General features: G+C 49.4%; 2 protein-coding genes across 5 annotated transcripts in view; both read right to left on the reverse strand.

Moving 5' to 3' along the window:
- Window positions 1-16,521, reverse strand: part of kif13a (kinesin family member 13A) — a 42,003-nt gene that overhangs the window by 1,964 nt on the left and 23,518 nt on the right. The window contains exons 17-39 of one of the 4 annotated variants that reach the window (XM_080005309.1): window positions 15,598-15,832; window positions 15,267-15,429; window positions 14,134-14,277; window positions 13,825-13,974; window positions 8,441-8,605; window positions 8,115-8,288; window positions 7,882-8,033; window positions 7,505-7,637; window positions 7,261-7,407; window positions 6,904-6,936; window positions 4,765-4,864; window positions 4,519-4,645; window positions 4,339-4,394; window positions 4,106-4,230; window positions 3,758-3,934; window positions 3,558-3,650; window positions 3,283-3,435; window positions 3,090-3,167; window positions 2,954-3,004; window positions 2,320-2,410; window positions 2,044-2,195; window positions 1,331-1,489; window positions 1-973 (exon numbers count right to left, since the gene is read on the reverse strand). The exon at window positions 1-973 is cut by the window's left edge and continues 150 nt beyond it. In XM_080005309.1, coding sequence (XP_079861435.1) covers window positions 1-973; window positions 1,331-1,489; window positions 2,044-2,195; window positions 2,320-2,410; window positions 2,954-3,004; window positions 3,090-3,167; window positions 3,283-3,435; window positions 3,558-3,650; window positions 3,758-3,934; window positions 4,106-4,230; window positions 4,339-4,394; window positions 4,519-4,645; window positions 4,765-4,864; window positions 6,904-6,936; window positions 7,261-7,407; window positions 7,505-7,637; window positions 7,882-8,033; window positions 8,115-8,288; window positions 8,441-8,605; window positions 13,825-13,974; window positions 14,134-14,277; window positions 15,267-15,429; window positions 15,598-15,832 — 3,831 coding nt within the window. Of the gene's footprint in view, window positions 977-1,330; window positions 1,490-2,043; window positions 2,196-2,319; window positions 2,411-2,953; window positions 3,005-3,089; window positions 3,168-3,282; window positions 3,436-3,557; window positions 3,651-3,757; window positions 3,935-4,105; window positions 4,231-4,338; window positions 4,395-4,518; window positions 4,646-4,764; window positions 4,865-6,903; window positions 6,937-7,260; window positions 7,408-7,504; window positions 7,638-7,881; window positions 8,034-8,114; window positions 8,289-8,440; window positions 8,606-13,824; window positions 13,975-14,133; window positions 14,278-15,266; window positions 15,430-15,597; window positions 15,833-16,521 lie in introns of all 4 variants that reach the window. The other 3 variants (XM_080005307.1, XM_080005306.1, XM_080005308.1) reach the window with 3 other exon arrangements.
- Window positions 9,296-11,458, reverse strand: LOC307234125 (kelch-like protein 10; the record flags this gene model as incomplete). The annotated part of the gene is made up of 2 exons (XM_080005723.1): window positions 9,296-10,901; window positions 11,331-11,458. The coding sequence occupies 2 exons, from the start codon at window positions 11,456-11,458 to the stop codon at window positions 9,296-9,298; spliced, it is 1,734 nt and encodes a 577-aa protein (XP_079861849.1).

Consider the following 16,521-nt stretch of genomic DNA (forward strand, 5'->3'; position numbering starts at 1 on the left):
CCCCGCTGGAGTCCCCAGAGGGCTCGGCACTGCTCGGGTTTGGGCTGGGACAGGGACTCCCGTGTGGCAGGTCTCCCTGGGTCGGCTCCTGGACGTGAGGATCCCCTCCGCCTCCCCGCTGAGCCGGGGCCGGGGCTTGGGCTGGAGCGGCGGCGGAGGCGGGGGTCATGCCAGCGGCCGGGGCCGACAGGGGGGGTGCGGTTGAGTCTGGGACTGAAGCCGGGACCCGGGCAGGGAGCGGTGATGGGGCGGCAGCTCGGTCGCGAGACACGCTGACACGTTCTCCGTCGCCGTTGCACCCACGTGACGAGACCGCGTCTTTTGACGACTCCTCCTCTTCCTTCTGTCGGTCAGTTAAGTCCAAACCCTCCTTGTGCCAATCCCCTGAAAAGTGCCCTATTTCACCCTCTGCAATACCATCATCGGCCCCTTTAAATTCAGTGAACTCCTGGCTGGCGCTGAGGACGCAGCGGCCGGGCGAAGGGAGCGCGCGCCGCAGGTCAGTGCAACCAGGAATCCCGATAGGAGAGGCGGTCGTCTCCTGGCTATCGCCCCCCGCAGGAGCACTCCTGCCCTGAGCGCAGGCGCTCCCAGGGGCACAGGGGTGGGGGTCGTGAGGGTCTCTGTCGGGGTCTCTCGCGGCGGAGCTGAGAAGGTCGGAGCTCTCGCTGCCGCTGAACGGCATGTCCGACAGCGTGGCGTTGGAGGCGCTGTGGGAGAAGTAGCCGCTGGTGCAGCTGCTGGCCGTGGGGCTGCGAGCCCCCTCCCTCTCCGCGCCGCCGCCCGCCCCCCCGCAGCGCCCGGCCGCCTTCAATTCAGCGCGCAAGGACAGCGGCCCCTCCTGGCTCTCCAGCGCGGCGTTGTAGACCTCGAAGTTGGCGAAGTCCTCCGGCACGTAGGGCTGGGAGCTGAAGTCCTGGGGACCTCGGAGACTAAAGTTCATGTCTATGTTGGCCTCCTCGTCCTCAGAGTCCTGCTGATCACGCCAACGCCAGCAGGACACAAAACACATCACAGCATGCAGTCAATAACCTATGAAGTATATGAAGCAAGGCCTGTACCGCGGCTGTATCGTTTGAGACCGAGCGAGTTTCGAGTGTGTTTCAATTTATGTTGTCACATTTTTTTTTGGTGTCATGATGTTCATGTCTCAAGTGTGTTTGCGGAGCATTCAGCAGGAGGAGCCGACTCGGACTCGCAGCTCCACACAGTACACTTCCCAAACTGTTGGGTCTGTCAGTGATTCTTGCGGACGTTGGAGAGCACGGCAGTGTCAAGACTTCCCGCCCTGCACTAACAGTGTGTGAGTGGCAGCGTTAACGACACTTACAGCAGTGTGTGGCAGTGTGTGGCTGAGCTGTCTCGTGGTGGGAATGCAGGTGGAGGTGGAGGTGGCAGGCTTGCAGTGGCCCTCGCTGCCTGCCCTGGGCCGGTGCCAGGGGCAGGGAGGGGGGAGCAGTGCAGGGCTGTCCACACATGAGCGCATGCTCTGCAGATGGGTCAGAACAACAGCACACGATTCTCACACACACACACACACACACACACACACACACACACACACACACACACACACACACACACACACACACACACACACACACACACACACACACACACACACACACACACACACACACACACACACACGGGGGGGGAGCATGCACGGATGGTTAGTGGCATGCCGGGAGACGTCTCAACGAAAACCAAAGATGCGGGTGAATGTTTTTGTGAAATGGTTTGAACAGCCACAAAATGCAAACCCTCTCAGCTGAAGTGTGTTTGTCACGTCAGTGCATTTGAGCAAAGCAGTAAAACGCTGCGGACCATGTTAAAAGCTGCGTTTTGGGTTTTTTTCAGCCGTTATCACGAGCAACCAAAAGGGGCGTCTTTGGTTGATGGACAAGATTTTTGAATGGGAATTCATATGGATAAAAAAAAACAAAAAAACATGAAAACAGGATGATACGTGATGGTGTGAGAAAAGTATTAATATACAAATTGAGAGCTGGATCCTTCCCTCCTCGGTGTCTTCTTCCTCACCTCTTGGCCGAGCAGCGGCCGGGCCTCCAGGGCCTTCCTTGCCTTGTTCTCCTCTTTGACGGGCAGCAGGGATTTGAGGAACTTGGGCGGTTGCGGGGAGAGGACTTTGAAGGGGCTGGAATTGAAAAAGGTGGGACTCTCTGGTACCAGACCTGGGCAAAAGCAGCGGTGACACCAAATCATGATGTAGAAAAAAGCCAGTTTTCCTCCCCTCAGGAGTCATTATTCTTTATTCTGTATATTTTTGTGAATGCGTGTGCTTTTTATGCCATTTACCATAGTTCTCCTTGTTTTTGACGGGGGTGCTACAGAGGGAGCCTTCCTGGAGATTGCAGTTGGAGCTGTCCAAGTTGGAGTCACAATGGTCCTGGGGAGAATACAGTTAAATAGCTGTAGATATGAACTGCGTGTTCAAGGGACATTTGCACTGTGTTTTTCCTAAATATTAGTTATATAATTTGTTTTTTTACTCTCATATTGGGTCAGGTTCACCACCTTAGGCTTCATCATATGACCGCTTGAGACTAATACATATCCAGCATTAAAGTGGTAGTCCGTATAATTATTTTGTTAAAAAAATCCCATATTTAATTGGATGCATTTTTTATGAAGCAGCTATTCTATGTATTTGTGTTATGCATGTGCTCCTCTATATGCTATTTCCATTGTTGGTGGCAGGTTCCGTCTTTACCTGGCAAGAATGCGTAGATCAGGCACACGCAAGAAGTGAAAGTTTTACGTTTTATATCTGGTTGAAAACTTGAAGAAACAAATAAATGAAAGACTCAAAATGGGGAAACTCTGAAAACTCTGAAGGCCAACCATTGTAATGACAATGGAGTTAGTGGAATTCCAACAGAAGATGTTTTATAAAAGACGTGAACTGAAAGCTGCACGGGTGGTGACCTACCTTACACTCTTCATCCTCGCAACTTGTTAGGTCTGTTTTACTACATGAAGACTGAAGAAAGAACAAGTTTACGGTAAATACCAAAAATGCTTTGATGTGAAATGACGACTTCCCTGTAGAGAGAGCGTGTTCTTACATGCTGCACGTTGGGAGTGCTGATACTCCTTCGAAGGTGTCTCCCCTTCACAGAGAGCGCCTCTTTTACAGTCACAGCCTGTGCACACATCATTTATCACAGTAAAGTCATATTAAAACGCTCTATTGTTCTTTAACATCAAGATTAAAAAAAAAATAATAATAATAATAATGTATGCCATAGAATTCCATACCTGCCGCAACTTCTCCAGGCTGAGGATGTTTTCCACTTCCAGAACCCCTCGCGTGTATTTCTCTATGTAGGTTTCTCCGTCGTGCGTTTCCTCGACCTCCCCGCGGGCGGCCATGAGGGCCAAGGTTTCCCTCTCCTCGTGCTCCTCTGAGGCCTGCCAGGGTGAGAGGACACACTCGGGAACGCCGCTGGGAATACCGTCCCCCCCCAAAAAAAGAAACAACGACGACATAGTACATTTTGATTTCCAAAGAACCAGAGGCTCAGCACCGGTACCTTTGGTATGTTGGAAACAATCTCATAGGTCACTCCACAGGAGTAAAGCGTGTTCTTCAAGGACATTCTTCTCTTGAGACTCTGAGTGAAACTCTGCACGCACCAACACAAAAAGCGCGAATAAAACATGGGTGCACGAGAAGCGTGCGTGACAAACGCAAGCCCCGCGGGTGGAGAAGCCGCATCGCCGCAGCTCCGACCTGCTTATTGTAGATGTTGACAGCGATCCTCTTGCGAACCACCAGCTCCATGGAGGCCGGGTGACTGAGCTGCACCGTGGCTTTGATGATCAGGTAGATGCGCTCGTTGGGAGATGTGATCCGGTTGAGGTACATGGAGTCGTGGATGGAGGAGTCCCAGGAGCACACCGCCGACACCTGAGCAGTTAGAAATAGGTTTGTGGACTCATACCGATGCCGAGCCGCATGGAGGAATTAAAATAAGACTACGGTAGAATCAGCTTTGTCTTCCAGCCTGTGCAGGGTTTTTTCCATACAGAATCTCCGTCACGGCCACTAGGGGGCGGCGCGGCCCAGGCTCTCGCTTACCTCCTCGTCGCCGTGCCTGATGATTGGCAGGTAGAAAAACTGGCTTCCGTGCTCCTTGGGCAGGATGGAATTCACCCCTGCGGCGTGGGGTCCGCTCAACTGTTCGTTAAGCGTCAGATTGTCGGCTGGCAAATAAACCCCCCCAAAAAACAAAAAAACCCCCAGAAAGTTACATCGGTGTCTCTGGTTCTTGAGGTGAAATTGAATCAATTAAAGTAATATTTCGGGCTCACCGTTTAAGTCTAGGAAGAGTACAGGGATGTGAGCCTCCATTCCGGCAGGAGGGGTCCTACAGCGAGAACAATGTGGGGTTAGAAAAATATGTGTGTATATGTACGTGTGCGCGTGTATGTATGTGTGTATGTGTGTGTGTGTGTGTGTGTGTGTGTGTGTGTGTGTGTGTGTGTTTTCACCAGTGCGCTGGAGATCCAGGGATGCCGCTGCCGGGCGCAGGCACCAGCACGGCGTTTCTCTCCTCCGTCAGGCCGACCCACTGCTCCACCAGCCGAGCCTCGCGCTCCATGTCCTCCTCAGACTTCTCTACAGACACAGAGGAAGGGTAAGGCGGGCGGGAAGAGAAAAAAGGAGGGGGGATGAAAAAGAAAGAAGGACGACAGGCGGCGGTAAACGAGTGGGGAAGACGACCGTCCAGAACTCACCTTGTTTGTTGATGATCTTCTTGATCTGCTCGTCCAGGTACTCCCTGCGCTTGATCAGGGCTTCAGACCAGCGCTCCCGCACGCAGTTAAGGTCTTCCTCCTGGTTCGGGGTTCAGAGCAAAGGGTCACGATGAGGAAGGGACGGCACACGTTCTAGAGTCAGGGTCGGGAGGGGGGCAATCCATCCCACGCCCCGCCCGACAGGGAAGGCAGGTTTCCCCTTCCCGATTTGTCTCTTTCGAAAAGCCGCGGTCCACTGCTCCAAAAAGTAAAACCAATTTTAAGCTTTTCTCAAGTCTCCTGGTAATTGCTGTTTTCTAGGACAATACTGTGTTTGGATCGCAAAGACCTCTCCAGCGACGTAGAACACACACAAACAACACGCACAAACTTCTCCAAACCCAACTGCAGACGAGGGAGATGTAAGTATTTCATTTAGATAATTGTGCCGTGTGATTTTTTTTGCCGTTTCTGAGGCATACCTGTCAACCCTCCCATTTTTTCCCGGGATTCTCTCGTATTTTACCCTTCTCTCCCGCTGTCCTCCTGTAGGCTGCGCGTCTCTCCAAACCAAACCAATAAAAACAATGTGTTTTTATTGTCGATTTTATTTTTTTTATTTTCCGTTTCCTTATTGAATGAAACGAAAAAAGCTCCTTGCACTGGTGCGGTGCAACCGGCAGTGCGGCGGTGCCCTCGCCTTAAGAAAGCCGGCACAAACTTTTAAATTAGGCATTATAGATGTTATATAAGATGAAGATTCACCAACAGGCTTGCTTATTTATCACCTCAAATTTGTTCAGAGAAATGACTTTGGTGGACTGCTCAGGTGAAATAAGTGAAGGTTTACGCAACGGAACCCTATTACTCATGCTCGAACCCCATTGGCTCATGGAACTCGGGGCCTGGCAGCTCATTTACATTTAAAGCGGCACACACTGAAAGAGCCCGTCGAAAACAGGAGGGGTTATAGAGGCATGTTAGAATGGCTAGAATAATGTGTCCCGAGTGGTATTTTCAGCAAAAAAACTTCAGAGACCTATATGTACTTGTTGAAAAGGAGTATAATAGATCCCCCTTAAAAACCACGCACACTCACACGCGCACACGCACACGCACACGCACACACACACACACACACACACACACACACACACACACACACACACACACACACCCTCCAGAATGCTGGACAGAGATCAATAGGAGTCAGACAACAGAATCCACTTAGCAGCTTCTAGAGCAGTGGTTCCCAACTTTCTATCTTTTTTGGCTCTAAGGAGGCTTTACATCGCTTAGACGTGTTTTTATTTCCCTTATAAATGACATTATGATCTTATATATGGGAGTAAGAAAAGTTTCCCGATAGGATCATGAAACAGATTTGTATGATGTGCTTGATTGGGCTGTGGCATTGAGAAATGTAGAGGTGGAAAATCCGGGTACAGAAAGCTAAATTCCACTCCAGGATTTTGAGACAACATGTGGATTTGCATCAACGCAGAAGTAATGAGTGAAATCAGCTGATTGGTTCATGGCTAAATGACAAAATGCTGAGAAAATGGCAACAAATCTTTAAAAAGATTGATATCCATGTTTCTTTTCCGGAAATTATCGGTATGTGATGATTTTGTTTAACATATTTTATGAAGTTATTTTTGACAACTTCAGAACATGAAGACTCCAGTACTTCGGTCCTGGGTACGCCATGGGAAACTACTGGGAAACCACTGTTTTAGAGTCTGCATCAGTACTCAGCGTCATTGAAACCCCAAAAACATCAACCATGCAAAATTGCAAAAACAAGTCATGCAGCCATGCAGTGGCCATGTGATTCGGTCATGTTGCTCAGACTTCACTTCAGTAGCGACAAGCAGCATTAATGAGTGTGAAGTGAAGGGGAGGGCAGGGGAGCAAGAAACTCAGCCATGGGTGGTGCTCTACTAAAGGACTAGCAAATAATATTTGGTGGGATCGATCAAAACAAAAACGGAACACAAATCATCCACATGTGGTGGCTCATGTTTAGTGAAGCGCTCTCTCCGCCTCCTGACTCATGCTGAGCAGCTGGTTTCCATCATGCCTCACAGCGAACTCGAGCAGCGGCAGCAGCAGCAGCAGCATTAGTAGAGTCGATACCTGGTAACTATCCATATCGTCCTCCACCTCTCTCTGGCAAGAGACAACACACCCAGTCAAATAGGGAGAACCAGAAAACATTGTGCCACATGATCTTCCTCAGTGATTCTGGTCCTCTGAAGTTGAGAGTTGATTAATCCATGCTCGGGAGCGTATGTAAAGTACATAGAGCCTGCATCGTCATCTCCAAAAAGACTCAGTACATTTCACCGGTTCTTCAGCATGCAATGTACAGTAGCAAAAAATGTCTAACACAAACTGGATTCCCATATGTTCGAAAACCACTTTCTTGCAGAATCAATAACTTGGAGGTCAAGCTGGCGTGTGTGTGTGTGTGTGTGTCTTGTCTCTACCGACCTGGTAGCTGTCCAGGGGTCTCTGCAGTTTGGTGGAGCGGGCGGACACGCAGCCGATTGAGACGGACAGCATGGCCTCCACCAGCAGAGGCAGAGTGCCAGACTGCTGGACCGGCTTCACACACACCTGCAGCCTCCTGGAATGACCCTTTTACGGAGAAACACCCGGAACTGTTAGCTCGGCCTGGGTGGAGGCGTCCGTATGTGTTTGAGCTTCTTATCCACTAGTTTATCTTCTCTCTGACCTGACGGAGTTGGAAGACGCCCCCCGTGCTGATGTCTTTGCCGGGAATCAGCTCCACGGCAGAGTACTCTCCCTGCTCATTCAGCTCCTGGATGGAGACCCACAGCTCGATGCTGCGAGACACCTCGCTCCACCTTAGACACACAGGAAGAGTTTGAGGTGCAGCGTATATACTGTATACAGTATATACAGTATATATACGTGTTTGTATGCATGTGATGTATTATATACCAGAGGTTCTCAAAAGTATTTAATTTTATGGCAAGACCCCTTTGGAAGAGGGGGAAGAAAATACAATCCCGGTATTCCTCTGAGGACCCATAGGGGGCCGCAGACCCCGGTTATATACTAATGACCTGAGTGAGAACACAAACACACCTATCTCTTAGCGTGCGGCTCTTGGCCTGCAGTGCGTCTAACTCCCACGGCGAGTGTCCGTTCCCAGCGCAGCGGTGACCCCACACCTCGATGGCCAACGCCCCGTCCGAGATAAACTCCAGGAACTCATCGCTAACTTGCACCACGTACTCCTGCGAGAAGAGGAAGCGCGGGGGTTTGTCGGGAGGGTTTGCGACGCGTGAGGTTTCATCGTCGGAGGACGGCGTTCTCACCTTGCAGTGGTCAAAGCGGACGGTGAACTGTGTGTCGGGCGAGCGGGAGGAAGGCGTGTCGGGGCTGACCATGGGAGGGGCCACGGTGGGCTCCGCATGCTCCCAGAAGGTGTACTGACAGAAGACGAAGTTGGACAGGTTGAGGGGCAGCCCCGTGGCCTCCCTGATCCGCACCTGCAGCAGCGAGGAATCCGTGGAAACGTGGGTAAACATGGATGGCATGGAACCAAATAGAAAAATACCGATAGCAATTGAAATTTAAGTCTTGGCGAACGTGTGCAATTTCGCTCATCCCTCTCGGGTCATGTTTTTAAGTGTCTGAGTACCCTGCAGGTGAGCCTCTTGGCCATGTGGACGATTTCCCCGTTGGCGTCCATGACCTCGTAGTAGCTACTCTCGCTGGAGTTTTCAGACGAGTCGTCTCCACTGGCCAGGCGTTCGGGCACCACGCCGCTGACTCGCATCAGCTCGATGTGCAGTCTGCCCGCCACCTGTGATGCACAGAAGATATGGGATGGATTGAGTCATCTATAGTTTCAAACAGTGACGTGAGGGATTCTAAGTCTTAACAGCTTTTTATATTTAAAAACGGGCTAAAAGTGAAACGCTCAAAGATAAAAAACTTCTAAATACATTTTTTTTTAAATGTGATGAGTCCTTAAAGTTTGGTTTTTATGCTACACATTGTTGGAACAAACGTCCATAAGATCTCAGACTTGCCCCAATGCTTACTATTTTTAATTCCAGGCTAAAAACTTTAACATTCGCGTTTTATACTTTTTATATTTGCACTGCTTTTCAGTGAATACTCTGTTACTGTTTTAAATTGCACTCTACCTTTTTAATATGGTGTCATTATTTTGGCATATAGGTCACATACTGCTTGACATTTTTACCAGGATGAAACAGACAAAAATCTTCCATGACATACATGTAAGAAAACACTGTTTAAATTTTTTGAGTCGTAAGTTTGAGTACTGTTGTGTACTGTTGGTGATCATGGAGCGTAAACCAACTTATGTTGTCTCGTGTCTGGAGCATCGCCCAAATCTGAATCTTAAGTCTCCTTTTCTGCACCCAAACAGAGCCTACAACTTGTTTTTTGGTCAAAGAACGCATTTATTTGAGTTTGGTGGGTAGGTGGAGAGCCCTGGGAGCCCTGAGGTGAGGGCTGAAGGGTTTCAGGAGAATTCATCCCCCATGGCGCTCTCGGGGAGCGGCAGGGCGTCCCGTGGAGCAGCGTATTCTTCGACGTTGGGGAGGTCGTACGCCACGCAGCAGCTCAGCGAGCTGCGGGCGGTCCCCATGTCCTGAGCGCTGGACCACTCGTCCATCTTCAAATCGTAGCACTCCACCTTGAAGGCGTTCAAGCCGTTGAATCCTCCCACTATGAAGAGGCGGTCGTCCACCACCTCCAGGCCAAAATTGCTGCGGGGGTTGGGCATGGGGGACACCGCATGCCAGGCGTTGTCCACCGGGTCGTACGCTTCGGCGCTGCACAGGCGGTTAATGCCGTCAAAGCCTCCCACCGCGTAAATACTGCCTCCATAGGCGATGACCCCCACCCTGCTACGCCTGTTTGTCATGGGGGCGATCAGCGTCCACTGGTCGGTTGCCGGGTTGAAATACTCTGCGCTCATCAAGTGTTCGTCCCCGGTGAAACCGCCGCAGATGTAGACCCTGCCGTGCAGCGTGGTGGCGCTGGCGCTGCTCCTCTCCTCGTGCATGGGCGCGATCAGAGTCCACTGGTTGGTCTCTGGCTCATAGCGCTCCGCGGTGATCTGCCTCAGGGACCTGTCGAAGCCTCCCATGGCGTAGATGTGGCCGTCCAGCACGGCGACGCTGACGTAACAGCGCCGCATGTACATGGGCGCCACCTCGTGCCAGGTGCGGGTGACCAGGTTGAACTTTTGCACGCTATTTAAATAATCGATACCGTTGAAGCCGCCGAGGCAGTACACACAGCCGTTGAGAAAAACGGAGCCGTGACCGGCCCTCGGGGTCTCCTCCTTGTTGCCCACGTTAACCCAGCAGTCCGCTCGGGCGTCGTACGCCTCAATGCTATTGGTGTGGTCAGTGTCACTGCTGCTTCCGATGGCCAGTAGGATGGCACAGGGCAGGCGGGGGCGGGTCAGGATGCTACCGAGCCCTGAGCCGGAGCACCCATTCAAGTTGCGGTCATCCATGGTCTTCTGAGCATCGGTGATGAAGAGGTTGCACTCTGTGCTGTTCTTTACCAGTGTGTTGTTTTTCACAGTGTCCACGAAGTAGCCTTCAGTCATCAGAGCCAGACGAACCTTGCGCAGGAGCAGGGCGATGTTGTCCCTGCGCTCCTGGGGGCAGTGGTTGATCCAGCGCAGGACGGCCTCAAACACAAAGCTCTCCTGCTTGACGTTCAGCTTGTCCTCTCCAATGACGGCGGCCAGCTGTCGCAGCGGCAGCTCCAGAAACTCCTTGGAGACGTGAACCGTCTCCTCGAAGTGGTGCAGCACGTAGAAGTAGGCTTTGCGTCTCAGTGCGGCGCACGAGTACATGTCGGCGAACCTCCAGACGCCGACGCAGTTCTCCGGGCAGAGCTGGCTCTGGAGGAAGTCACAGCATACTTGTAGGAGATCCAGCATGGAGAGGTAGTCCGCCGCAACCAGGAGCTCCTTCACGTTCCCGATCGTCACTGTGACGGAACAGGTGTAAATGTACTCCATGAGGAGACGCATAATGTCTGCAGAAATGTCGGGGACGCCGTAGATCCTCTTTTCAGGTTGGGCCCAGCCGCTGGTGAATAGAGCCCTGTGGACGGAGTACGAGCTTTATCAGACTGACGGGGAACTTTACCAAGTAAACTTTATGGGAAGACATTTCCAAGACAACCGTTTTACTATGACTATGAACTATAATGTCTCACACGGCCCCTTTCTTTTTGAAAAGAAAGTACATAAATAAAAAGATTGAATGTAAACACACACTCCTAATAACCTAATAACGCATACATCACATAATCAGACACAAACAGAAGTGCATATAAAGAGGAGCCGTAAGGAGCAGTAATCTACGTCACCTCATTCTAGCGTCATACAATCGATTGAAAATTGCATCTGAGTTGAGGTGTTGGAGCCAAGATGTAAAGATACCTGACATTTCAACACGGACAGTCAAACTAACTTGTTCGTGTGATGAACTAACTGGTCAAGGAGGATTGAGTTCTTCCGAGCGTCCCACCTGAAGTACCCGCTGCAGCCACTCAGGACGACCTTGTGAGCGTGGAACTCCACGTCGTCCACTGTGATCATCACGTCACACAGTTTCCTCCCCAGCCGCAGTTTATTCAACGTCGTCCAGGGTGTCATGCGTCCGTTCCATGTGGTTCGATTTAGAGGAAGCTCCAGATGAACTGAATGTCCTTAATGTGAGATGGGTTCCGCTGCTCCGCGGTGATTCCACTCATAGTGAATTCCAGTCAGCGTCTGTCTGCTGCGCCCATGTGAATCCACACACCTGTGGGAGGAGCCCCACGCCAAACCTTTGCCATAATAGTAATAATGATAAATATCTTACTATTATGTTGTGCCGGGACGTGTGATGTCCCTGTGATGTCAAAAAGACATCACATGATCAGATGAGGTCCCCCAGTGGCCGCAGACACCGGGCTATGTGGGGAATTTCCCTGATATGTTTACATGTGTTTCCATGACGACTGGATTACTCTGCTGCGCTCTATTGTGCCATAAAACAAAAAGTGGAACATTCCTTAAAGTCCCTGCAAAGCAAAAATAAATATGTGCTCTGAGTTTGTCATACCACAGAAAAATGTTATTATCCACTCAGCCAAATCTGATTTATTGGTTTTAAAATCGTGAAAAAAAAAAAGGCAGTTCCCTCTGCTCTGAGACGCTAGGGGCGCTGAAGACGCTGAAACCACGCCCAGTCCCGTTAATCGTGTTAAACGTTTGCATTAGAGCAAGTTCCATGTTTAAATGTTGTGCTGAACCCAGTCCTGTGTGTCTGGTTTCTCACCTTAAAGCGTCGCTGTCTGGCTGCGGGACTCATTCACGGTCTCCCTGAAGACACCTGCCTTTTACTCCAGGTGTTTATTCCCAAACTCCGGGCTGTCAGCTTAGCTAGCTATTCGATAATATTGAATATATTATGTCACCAAATGCGATATATTCTCATTCACTTGCGCACACAATGATGTTTGTGGACGTATGTGCACAAGGAAGCAGGTGGAGGATTTGGACGTGGTGGTGCGCCTGGCGTGGATGGTCCGGTAGTTACGTTGCGGCTCCAGGTTATTACTTGGCATTACTAAAATTATACTATAAAGAATGTTATACGGAGCTGCCAAGTCTCACGCATATCAACCAGTTCACACGCTCACACGCCCCACCTCGTATTTCTCACGCTGAGAATCCCAAAATAAGTGAAAACATTTGTAAATAAAAGTAAAATAAATAAAAGTAAAATAATTTTTTTTTAGATCTACATATATATTTCTTCACTCACGCTTGCTCGCCGGCCATCACCGTTCACGTGGCGATGGGGATCTTTTCTGCGTGCGCGCTATGTGAACGCCCACACGTAACTTCCTAGTTGGAATGACATAAAGCATCCGTTGTCCACGATGCAGGCATTAAGGTTTCACCGTTTCTCCAAAGAAAACCAATACAGAGTGTTTTTACAATGAAGACCATATCCCTCAAGCCTATTACTTTATTTCACCATCGATGCTCCGATTGCGACCTGGTGTTTGTATGGTGTTGGGGGCGGGGCCATGCCAAGTATGACTGCTCTATGTCATCGGGTCAAGATTTAGCCCTGCCCAAAAAATCCAGACCACAAAATTGGTGAGAAACAGTTTGAGGGTCCAACTCCACAATTCAGTACTACATCGTTCACAGTGTTTTTACTTTCTAACATGTATAATGTGTTGAAACAAATCACTGAATTCACTTTACAGGGACTTTTAACCCATCGTGATCGAGACGTCGCTTTGACCTATTTTGCAAGTTTCCAAACAATTGCAACAACAACTGCGTTTTTAAGACAAGATCACATTTTTTCTTTGAAAAACTGGGCATTAAATCCAATGCAAACCTTTTCTTATATCAACCAGTCCATTTTGCATTTGCAAACAAATTCGGCAAGGAACAGCATGAGTAATGCGCACGATAACCAGAGTAGAAAGAGTCGGCTGTAGCATTGTTCACTTCATTATGGTGAGGTCTAAAACAGTTATAGGATACCAGCAACAGGTTCAAATTTAAACTTTTTTTTATTTTCTTGCACAAATTGTCCTTGTTCCTTTAGGACAAGTACAGAGGGGCGAGGCTCTAAGGCCCCACGGCCCATGGGCTCGGGATCCGTCTACGGACACCCAAGCCTGATCTGAGGCCTGACACACGCGCAGTCAAAAAAAACCAAAGATGAACTTGTGAAGTAAAACAACAGATGGCGCTGTTTATGAAACAGAAGACCACGCTCTGAGCCGAAGCAATGCCCCCGCACTTCCATATGAGCGGACACCCGCCTTTGTTTAACTAGTTTCATTTTTTCACAGGCTACCGCTGCCAGATGAGCCGGTGAGACCCCTCGGAATATTAAGCCGGAACAATGTTTTTCTCATCCACCTCCGACACGTTTCAATGACCCGAGGAATTAAAGGAATCACAACACGAAACACGGGGCATAGGGGCGGTGGTCAGCGAGCTCCTACCTCCCCCTGTTGGCTGATGATGGGCACCGCGTACTGCAGTTTGACATCATGGAAAAGACACTCTAGGAAAATGTTGGCCACCCCGATCAGGTTGTGGTTCTCCTGCGCCTCGTAGAACGGATCGCTGTGCTTGCTGTTCGGCTTGTTACACTGACAGAGGGAAAAAGGAAACCGTGTTCTCACGCACAAAATGGCAACATATTATTGTTATTCTCTTCCTGCCCAACTGTCTAAAACGTACAGAACCCCACCTTCAACCTCATTACGCCCTCCCCTTCCCTTCCTCCCCCGCCCTCCTCCGTCTCTCACCATCTCCTCCGTGCCCTCCTTCCAGTCTCGGTAGTGGTCCCTCATGTCCACCAGCTTGTTCTCCAGCTTCTCGATGGTCCACACCTGGGTTGCCTTCCCTTTCCTCCGCACCTGGATGGCCGGCTCGCTCACGATGGCCCCCCGCTGCAACATGGGGCGACGACGACGGAGGTTAGACGGCGTGAAGTGCTCAGCTGCCTTCTTTGTTAAATCGGAAAATGCGTTCAGTTCATGTTAATGTTCCACTGTGGAAGGTTTCCCTCTAGAAACCCAAAAGAGGAATATGAACTGTCAAAAGTCAGACTGAGCATGAATTGCTGTTAAGCTCTCATCTAAAGAGACATTTCATTATCAGCTCAGAGTGCAGTCTTCCACTGATAAGGCGTCTGCATCTGACTACAAGTCTACATTCTGTTTCATCTTTATATAAATTGTCATACGTTCATTATCAGACACTGGACAACACTTCCGGAGTCTCTTCAAGATTAGCCCTGCTTTTTTTTTATCATCATTAATCATTGCTTCACTTTCCACTGGTCATGGTACCAGATCAACCATCAAAGCTTCCTCTGTCTCTCGTAGGACTATTTCATTGACAACCAGGTACTGTACAATGCAACGGCATAGATATGGGAGCGAGGACACTTCACAAAATCCAACTTTTAATCCAGAAGAATCTGGTTTGCTTCTTTTTTGTTTTTTTTTTTTGCAAGCACCATCTGGATGCTTATGGTCATGGCACTGGATTTAAAGGAACATTTTGGTATCTAGAAATAGAATTCAACCCACTGGCTTCAGAGCTTGTGTGTGCTGCAGCTCATTCACTCAAAAACGGGACACATTCAAAGAGGTTTGGAAACCTGTTTTTCAATGACTTCTTGGTAAACAATTACGACGCAAAGGACAAAATTGTAGCCCTGGCATAGAAAATAGGTGTTTTTTTTGCGGACATTCCTGGTACGTTTGTTCGCCTGCAGTGACGGGGGCATAAGTGTAGGTCCCCCGAACAATCATAGGTGTTCCTTTTCAGACAGAGGCTAAAAATATAAAAATAGATAAATAGAAAAAACAGCTGTATTTTTAGATTCCCGCGACCGCGTCTGTGTGGTTATCCGGCCATTCGGAGGTCTGACCTTGCGGTTGGCGCTGAGGTTGGCGGCGGGGATCTGCAGGGTGACCTGGTAATCGGTGAGTTTGATCATCTCCTCGGCCAAAAAGTTGGCCTCTCGCACCAGGGTGTTGGCTTTCACCACCTGCTCCCGAAGCCGCGAGAGGCTCTGCCGGAACAACTCGTCCCTGAGATAAACACACACACACACACACATGCACAGACCCACAGACACAGACACAGACACAGACACACACACAGACATAAGCCTAAAACACAAACAAAGCATTCATTTATCATTTTTTGACCGTGTGTGTGTGTGTGTGTGTGTGTGTGTGTGTGTGTGTGTGTTTCACCTCTCCTCCGTCCACAGCCGCAGCTTGCCGTGGGGCGTGTGCGCTGGGAAGGCCAGGCGGTCGCTGCTGCTGCGGTGGTGTTGCTGCTGCTGCTGCTGCGACGGCTTTTCGGGCGACAGCTGTTGCCGTAGCGACTCCAGCTCCCGTTCGTACATCATCCTCTGCTCCTCCAGGGCCGTGCGCTTCTCCTCCAGATACTGCTTCTCCAGGACCTGGACCACGTTCTGCATCGGGTCTGTTATCGCGGAGTCAAAAACGATCGCTGTAGTGTGATCAACGATATATATATTTTTAATCTAAATGAGGATGGGGATATATATCGCCTAAAAAAAGTGGTTGGAAATCATTATTTACATAACCTCAATGTACAATGTCATGGACATCAGTATTCTATGACATGGAAATTCCACCACATGAGAAGACATTACCATTTGTAGCATTATCCTACGAAATTCCCTGTGATTATCGTGATAATAAATTGTTCCATATTGTGCCACAATCCTACTTAGAAAAGTTTGACAGTGTGTTAAGTAACAACATTCCTTTCGCCTTCTAATACAGCTGGATCAGCGCTGCAGGTTATAGTTCGATACAAATAATCACTTAAAGGAGAACTTGAAGGAGGTATTTTATAACCTAAACCTTATTTGTATGAATAATTGTAAAAATATGGTACTTTTCCTCCAAGAGTCAGCTGAGGGGAACACACACTGGCGTCACAAGACAGCGGCACCCTGTCTGTCAATAAGGAAAACTAAGGAAAAACAAATGTGTTTGGACCCATACAGATGAATAGAGTGGTTAAGGCTGGATTTGGGTTGCCACGGTGATCAAAACATTGCTTTGTTTCAGGTACTTCCCCGACTGCAGAGCTCAAGAGCCCCAGAAACCGTCAGGCGCTTGTGCCTAAACATTCACAGACCT

The sequence above is a fragment of the Zeus faber genome (genome assembly GCF_960531495.2).
Source record: "Zeus faber genome assembly, chromosome: 8".
In the NCBI taxonomy this organism is placed as follows: Eukaryota; Metazoa; Chordata; class Actinopteri; order Zeiformes; family Zeidae; genus Zeus; species Zeus faber.